The sequence below is a fragment of the Triticum urartu genome, unplaced genomic scaffold (assembly GCF_003073215.2).
Source record: "Triticum urartu cultivar G1812 unplaced genomic scaffold, Tu2.1 TuUngrouped_contig_6815, whole genome shotgun sequence".
Lineage (NCBI taxonomy): Eukaryota > Viridiplantae > Streptophyta > Magnoliopsida > Poales > Poaceae > Triticum > Triticum urartu.
In genome coordinates this window covers 1-8,508 of record NW_024117607.1, presented here as the reverse complement: position 1 = coordinate 8,508, position 8,508 = coordinate 1, and the positions used below count along the sequence as shown (strand labels likewise).

At 43.2% G+C, this 8,508-nt stretch overlaps 1 protein-coding gene and 1 non-coding gene across 2 annotated transcripts; one reads left to right on the top strand and one right to left on the bottom strand.

Annotated features, from left to right (window-relative positions):
* On the top strand, positions 1 to 4,556 carry LOC125531115 (RNA demethylase ALKBH9B-like; the record flags this gene model as incomplete). Its single annotated transcript, XM_048695520.1, is given in 5 exon segments — positions 1 to 218; positions 1,929 to 2,014; positions 2,115 to 2,425; positions 3,397 to 3,468; positions 3,550 to 4,556. Coding segments are annotated over 5 exon segments (1,369 nt in total), but the record flags the coding sequence as incomplete, so codon positions are not given.
* Positions 4,557 to 4,834: 278 nt separating this feature from the next.
* Positions 4,835 to 4,907, bottom strand: TRNAA-AGC. The gene has a single exon. It is a non-coding gene; the product is annotated as a tRNA-Ala (tRNA).
* Between the last annotated feature and the right edge of the window lie 3,601 nt (positions 4,908 to 8,508).

Here is an 8,508-nt window from a genome sequence, read left to right as displayed (position 1 = left end):
GAGGGCGAGGCTGACCAGGGAGCAGCGGGAGCTGCATCGGTTCCGGAACGTGCTGCGGAAGGACGACTTCATATGCTTGGAGAGGGTCAAGGGCCAGCTCGTCAACATCCTCGCCGGCCTGGAGCTCCACGCCGGCGTGTTCAGCACCGCCGAGCAGAAGCGCATCGTCGACTGCGTCTACGGCCTGCAGGAGATGGGCAAGCGCGGGGAGCTTGGAGGTGAGCCTTGCATATTGGCTTTCATCAATGAAGTGTTCTGAGTTCAGTATACTAGGCCGTATGTCTATTGTTTAGAATCCAGAAAATTGTTTGCTTCTAGGGTTGCATAGCGAGGTCGGTATTAGTTCAGGAGGATGCAAGTTCGTGCCAGGTCTTATAGCTGTATCGAAGATGATGTGTTTGAACTTTCAAGTTCAGTTACATGACTGGTACTAAGGCCGTAGTGCCCGGGGTATGGACTATGGTCTATGGAGGCGTGTGTTTCGGTTAAGTTGAGTATGGACTATGCGACTTATTCTGATTTTAGATCAGCGTAGGAAGGTCTATATGGATACAGTAGCTCTGTTGTGTAGAAAATTTTTCTTTGTCTCTCCGTCTTTTATTTTTTGTGGGAGCTACGTATTAATTTCTCCATCAAGGGAGTGACTAGAACATCTATTTTGGGAGCTATGACTTTGCAGATTCACATTTGTTATGTTAACTGTATGGGATCTTGACCCGAAGTTTCATAGATTTACATTTGTTATGTTAACTATATATGGGATCTTGACCCAAAGCTGGAAACTTTTCTTAGTCATATGTTAGATTACCAGATCTACGAAAACTATAGCAGATTCAGCTTTGCTTGACTGTAATTAATCAAACTTGATGAGGAAGATGAATCGGTATTTGGTTATTTTTGCCTGTGCTTTCATGGTAGGAGCCAGTCATAGACTGAAATACCATATAATGCCAACTCTAGATAACTGGAAGTATCTTATTATGGAGAAATCTAGTGAATAGTAATGTACATAAAAAAATCCCCATCTCTGGGCACCTATCTATTTGATTTGCTCACATACTTCTGATATTGTGATGCCCTGTTCACATAAATCTTAGGGTGTCTCTTTCTGTATCATTTGTGGAATTCTCTAATTATTTTGGCTTCATTATTTCTGTTCTCATATAATGAGTACTGACACTACTACAAATTACTCCCTCTGTTCTCTCGCTACTTTCCTTTTTTTTAAAAGAACATATTTTTTGGTTGTTCTGACTTCTGACCACTGTCTTTCTGGTATTTAAATCCACTTTTTTTGTTTTAATTTTTACGTACTATTTTAGAATGGGCTGTTCTCACAGTTGTTTTGCTGTATCACATTCTAGCATGACCTATTCCTTGAAGCACATGTCCTGTTTGTGTCACCTATGATCATTAGGTGTACTAGAATTTCCCATAGCCTAGTGCACCAGTACACATCAAGGGCCCAAGGTGCTAGTGCACCTAATATGCCCCCACTTCCATACCAAAGTTGATGACCATTGTAACCCACGTGCACATCCCCTGGCGTGAACCTTGTAACATATAACCAAAAACTGGCAGAAATGTAATGAATGCAACTTTTCCTTATTCACCTTACATCTTATTATTACTAGTGGTATCTTATTTAAGTTTATCCAATTTCATTATGTAGTTTTCACTTTATTTACAGAGAAAATTGTATGAAAATAATAATAATCATTTGCCTAACTGTTAAAAGTGATTTTTGAGAACATGTTACTTTTGTATTTCTAATGCAATGCTAATAATGTTTATTTCTTCATTTATGTTTCAATTGTTAGTAACATATAAATGTTCTTGAACTCTTAAGTTTTAATTGCATCCCCCAAACAGTTTTTTTCTTTACTTTCTGTGGCTAAACCTTACAACAAATATTTCCCCCTTGTCAGATCGTACATATACAGAACCTGAGAAATGGATGCGTGGTAAAGGGCGGGTAACAATTCAATTTGGATGCTGTTATAACTATGCTACGGTACTTACCTTATTCTTAATTCCATCTTCTTGTAAGCTACATTTCAACATTAGTGAAGCCTATCCGTAGATCTATCTCAAGGTGAAATTTCTAATGGCAGGACAGGAAAGGAAATCCACCAGGCATCATTCGAACTTTTGTTTCTGATCCGATCCCTGAACTATTTAAGGTCATGATCAAGAGATTGGTAAGGTGGCGTATTCTGCCAACGGATTGTGTGCCAGACAGTTGCATTGTCAACATGTATGACCCTGGAGATTGCATCCCACCACATATAGACAGCCATGATTTTGTTCGACCATTTTGTACTGTTTCATTCCTCAGTGAATGCAACATACTTTTTGGGTCTAGTCTGAAAATCGCTGGTCCTGGAGAATTTACGGGCTCATTTGCAATTCCTCTGCCCGTTGGGTATGTTGGTTATCTTCTCTCGATTTTCCTCTATGCTTATGAATATCATGCAGAATTGACACTTCTTTTTGCATGTAGTATTCACACTTAATTATGTAGCGTATGGATAGGTCTGAAACTGTGAATTGATTATATTCCTGGAGATTTGAGAATTTTGATTGCATATGAATTGAAAGACCGTGTCTGATTCATTTGCTTACTGCATGACATCTTGTTGTAGTTGCACACTTGCACTTGACTGTATGTGTGGATAGTTTCGATTTTATTTTACTCCTGGAGATTTGAGAATTTTTATTGCATACTAGTAAATGTGTACGTGCAATGCACGTTAATATTAGGCAGTATATTAATTGCACGCGGATATTAGGTTGGATATTATTTGTGTGTTAATTATATGATTAGCACTATATTTGGTATGGTATTAATTACACGCTAAACGTGTTGAGAGCTCGACATTGGATCAGTATAGTTCGTTGGATTGATGGCCGAGATTAGTTGGATTTGCCCCTTTGGGTCTTTTTTATATTAGTATAGATGAATTCAAAAGACTGTCTGATTCATTTGCTTACTGCATGACATCTTGTTGTAATTGCACACTTGCACTTGACTGTATATGTGTGGATAGTTTCGAATTTATGTTTTTGACATTCGGAAGTTCTGATCTCATATGAATACCAAGATCATGGAAAGTCCGTTTGATACATCTAAATGATATTGCTCGGTGCATAGCACATTGATGTGCTGAACTTGTTAGCTTTGACCTGAAGTTGTTTTATCAAGTTTTTTGCCAAGATAAGCTATTTTCTAATGATTATGAGCCATTTTCTAGTGATTTTCCTTTTTATTGTTGTCTTGTCTTCGTTTCTTTACCTGGGTGTCATGAATTGTATGTGATATGTGCAGTGATCTCTGTAGTTCTATGCTGGAAATCATTGCTTCCTTCGCTGAACACTAAATGTGAACATTCACAGGTCTGTGCTCGTCATAAATGGCAATGGTGCTGATGTTGCAAAGCATTGTGTTCCAGCGGTACCATCCAAAAGGTTGTAGTTGTATGTTGCATTATTTTCTGAACTTGATTTGTTCACCTCTGACATAATGCTGGAACTCTGATTGATGTACAGGATATCCATTACCTTCAGAAAAATGGATCCTGCAAAGCGTCCATTCAGTTTCAAGGATGATCCTGAACTGCTGAACATTACTCCTCTCGAAGCACCAGCTGCACCCGAGACTAGCAGATCCTCGGATGAAGGCAAGGGGAAGCAGCTTGGCGTACAAACTCGGGATCCAGGCAGCAGATCATCCAGAAGCAGGAAATCCAAAGGAAGAACGACACCTGCTGGAAAGGCTGGATGGGGGGGCATTCTTGGAGACCAACCTCCACAGCACCCACAGAGCCCCATCTCCAGTGTGAGCTCTGAGAGAGAGAGGGACTCCATTGGGAGGTCGAGAGAGCCAAGGTATCCACCGGGTTCTGACAGAGAAAGGGACTCCGTTGAGAGGCCGAGAGAGCCAAGACAACCGCATGACACGCCATCTCATGGCGAGGACCTCAGAGACCGGCTGAACAGGCCGCCTCATGAGAGGACGCCTGGCAGCGGCGTGTTCTTCGTCAACAACGGCGCGGACTCCCAGGCCAGGGGGCAACGGATGGAGCACAGGCAGCTACAGATGATCAACCGCACCATCAACGACGACATGGACTCCCTCTCCGTCGGGAGCCACGAGTCCTCTGACCAGCCCCGTGTCAGCGTGCGGACCATACACAACAGACCAAGGACCAGAATAAACCTGGGCTGGTAGCCAGCCATACCATGTGTGACCGACCATGTCTGTACTCAAAATCTTCAGACGCAATGTCTGGAAAAGTTTATCGATACCTGGAAACTGGGAAGGGAAAGTTGAGATGTACATTTCAGGAACTGAAATTCACTGATAGATACTGTAGTCAGGAGCCTATTCTGTAGATAATCAGAGCTGTTATTTTTTTCCTGGAATGCTGTAATTGTGTCTTGGTGTGGATGTTGCGTTGCGTGGGCTGGATTATTGATGGCTGAATAATATTGGCTGGGTGTAGGGCAGGAGTTTTTCCTGGAGTTAATATGCTGTGATTGTGTGCCGGGTAACATTTTGCTCTTTATATTTGGAAAAGATAGCAGTAACATTTTGCTCTTGGCCTGTGAGATTTTATTATTGCGCTGCTTTGGTTTGCGGCAAAGATTCTGTGCTTGTTTTTGTTTTTATGCCTAGAAGGATTTGTGAGATTTGGAGTTTTGCAGAAGCAAAGTCAGGATAGTTTTTTTTATGGAGTACATTATGTTCAGATGTGCAAAAAACAAACAAAAAATGGTGAAGTGGGGGTATTCAGTCAGATCTGCAAAAACAAAAAAAATAAAAACAAAAAAATGGAGAAGTGGGGTATCGATCCCCATACCTCTCGCATGCTAAGCGAGCGCTCTACCATCTGAGCTACATCCCCTTTTGTGACTCTGGCCCGACACGTGTTTACTTCCTCAATGCACGGGACCTTTTCCCCCCTTTGCAGACGCGGACCTCATGTTTGTGTTTGTGTTTGTGCTCGAGCACCGACCCGAAAATAAATCAACAAAAGCTGAAAAATATGACGAGTCAATGACTTAGAAAAAGATAATAACATAAACTTCTGAAGTTTATTCAATATAAAAAGAAAATAAAAATGTAGTGCAGATGCTCTCTCATACTATCAATTATCATTCCATCACCACTATTGTCCTTGATTGGTTGGATGATATCAAGCAGAGTTATAGCTGATGCTGACAAACAAACACTAAGTTGTCCGTTATCGTCACTAGTATACGTCGCTGACTGAGACTAGGCTAGTGCGCGCAACGAGATCATACCCGCATCTTCCAGTGGCTTACCCGCGGAGGCCATCTCGTCGTCAGAGTGCCTTCAACTTGTTGATCTAGTCACAGATGGACGGAGCCCTTTGTGTGTAGTAGTGACTAGTGAGGGTGTCCCGGGTGTTTATGACGCGAGCTTTGTCTATGTCGAGAAGATGCCCTCGATGGCCTTCAATGCGCATGCCACATTAGGTTGGGTGACGACCGTTGCAAGCATGCCATGAGAGAGCTATGCGGGTGTTTACAAAGCGAGTTTTATTATGGCATGTGCGCAATATAGTCGGCTCAGTGATGACCGCTGCAAGCATGTCAAAAAAGAGCTAGGGCGATGCGCATGTTTATGGAGCGACTTTTATCTGAGTCAGGAAGATGTCTTAAATGGCCTTCTCCATGTGCGTGTCCCAGTTGGATGGGTGATGATCACTGCAAGCATATCATGAGAGAGCTGGGGAGTTGCGGGTGTTTACAGAGCAAGTTTTATCTGAATCGGGAAGATGTCCTAAATGGCATTCCATATGTGTGACATGGTCGGCTGGATGATGACCGTTGCAAGCACGCCGCAAGAGAGGGTGTTAGGGCACTTAAGACCCGTTGGTCAGTCGGTTACCATGAAGTGTACTGGGTTCACCACAGTGATGACTTAGCCATCTTTATGATGTTGGAGAGGCTTTCCATTGGAACATCAACCGTCATGTCGATGAAGCGATGTAGTTGTGTGCTACAGATCGTTGAGAGAACATGCCCCTTCCAGAGCAAATGATTGTTCTTGGTGAGCTTCTCCGTGATGAAATGGGCTAAGGACACAACAAGATAAAGGTATGGTGCGGTCAAAGAGCTAGACATGATTTAGTTGGATGCATTATACTAGATGTGATCCAAAGTGGAATTGCTAGTGATACCATGTGAGATTTTGTGAAAGCGTTTCTACCTCCTGAAGGAGGCTGTGTGGATTGTATTTATAATGATATACACATGTCGGTTACAACAGATCATCCTAGATCACCGCTTTGATAGGTGAGAGAACTAGTTTAAACTATGTACAAGACCTTATCTCTACAAATCATGTTGTTCCTGTTGTAGCTGCAAGATTATATAGGTAGATTGTGACTAGTACTGACACAAGAAGTTGCTTTTGACGTTGATCCCACTCCTCAATTCTCTCTCCACTATGGCATCCTCAAGTACATCAATAGGTTTTTGTTGGGAAACATAGCATGCAATTTTAAAAAAATTCTACGCTCACGTAAGATTTATCTAGGAGATGCATATCAACGAGAGGGGGAGAGTGTGTCTACGTACCCTCGTAGACCGAAAGCAGAAGCATTTGACAACGCGGTTGATGTAGTCGAACTTCTTCTAGCTCCGACCGATAAATCACCGAACGTACGACACCTTCGAGTTCTGCACACGTTCAGCGCGATGACGCCCCTCGCCTTCTTGATCCAGTAAGGTGTTGAGGAAGTAGATGAGTTCCATCAACACGATGGCATGGTGACGGTGATGGTGAAGTGATCCACGCAGGGCTTCGCCCTAAGCACCGCGAGAATATGACCGGGGGTGTAAACTGTGGAGGGGGGCGCCGCACACGGCTAACAATTGATGTTGTGTGTTCTAGGCGCTCCCCTCCCCACATATACATATGTTATGTGGGAGGGGAGGAGAGGCAGACAAGGGGCGCCCCAAGTAGGATTCGAATCCTACTTGGGGTTTCCAAGTCGCGCCCCCTTCCATATATCATCAGAGAGAAAAGGGAAGGGGGAAGAGAGAAAGGAAGGGGGGGGGGGGCGAACCCCCCTTTTTTCCTTCTCCAATTTGGCCTCTTGCCTAGGGGGGGGCACCCCTTGTGGGCTGGTGTGGTCCCCTCTTATTGCTCATATGGCCCATATCTTCCTCCCGGGGTTTTCGGTAACCCCCCCAGTACTGCGATAATTACTCGATACACTCCGGAACACTTACGGTGTCCGAATACTATCATCCTATATATCAATCTTTACCTCTCGACCATTTCGAGACTCCTTGTCATGTCCGTGATGTCATCTGGGACTCCAAACAACATTCGGTCACCAAATCACATAACTCATATAATACTAAATCGTCATCGAACGTTAAGCGTGGGGACCCTACGGGTTCGAGAACCATGTAGACATGACCGAGACACCTCTTTGGTCAATAACCAATAGCGGAACCTGGATGCTCATATTGGCTCCTACATATTCTACGAAGATCTTTATCGGTCGAACAGTTATGACAACATACGCTATTCCCTTTGTCTATCGGTATGTTACTTGCCCGAGATTCGATCGTCGGTATCCACATACCTCTCGCATGCTAAGCGAGCGCTCTACCATCTGAGCTATATCCCCTTCTGTGATAGATGAAATTAAGTAAATTACTTAACCATACTATAATTTACGTGTCTTTTCTTTTTGTTTTTCTGCCGAGAAATTTACATGTCTTGTTGAAAATCGCAACTGTGTGGTGTATAAAGGTGGATACGTGTACCCCACTTTGTTTTTTCCGTCCAGTTTCACCAAAGTTAACGACCTCAGGAGATCATGACCCTAGCAAACAACAGTCGTACAGCTTTGAACCCTACCATACCTAGCCATGAAGTGGCTAAAGGCATGTACAATGGTTGATAACAAACTAGGATTCAGTGATTGGCGGGCAGCCTGCCGTTGGATTCAAGGGGGTAGCCCAGATCAAACATTGTAGCAGAAAACACTATAGACGGGGGTACTGTAGACTGAGTACTGTGGACGATGTACTGTAGACCGAGCATTGTAGATTTTGTACTGTTCACACGTATCTATCCGCCGATTTTAGATTGGACGGTATGTAGAGGAGGCAAGTCACCGTACTGTTCATTGGTGATTGGCGATTAGCAACTCACTGGATCTCAATCCGTTGATAACATAGTTCTACCATAAGCCTTGCATGTGATTTGGATATGACAATAAAACCATGTCAACAAGGGGTTATCTCTTAGTCTTATCTTCACTAACTAACTATTCCTAAAAACTTGATGAGACAAATTGTGCTAAGAGATCATCTCTTAAATAAGAGAAGACGAGCCTTTTCTTATGATTTCTCTCTCCTCTACCTCAATATTTATACTACGTGGCATTCCTATATAGCACCATTGTACATTGTAGGACCTTGAAGTAGATGTGTCTAGAGGCGGGGGGGGGGGGGGGT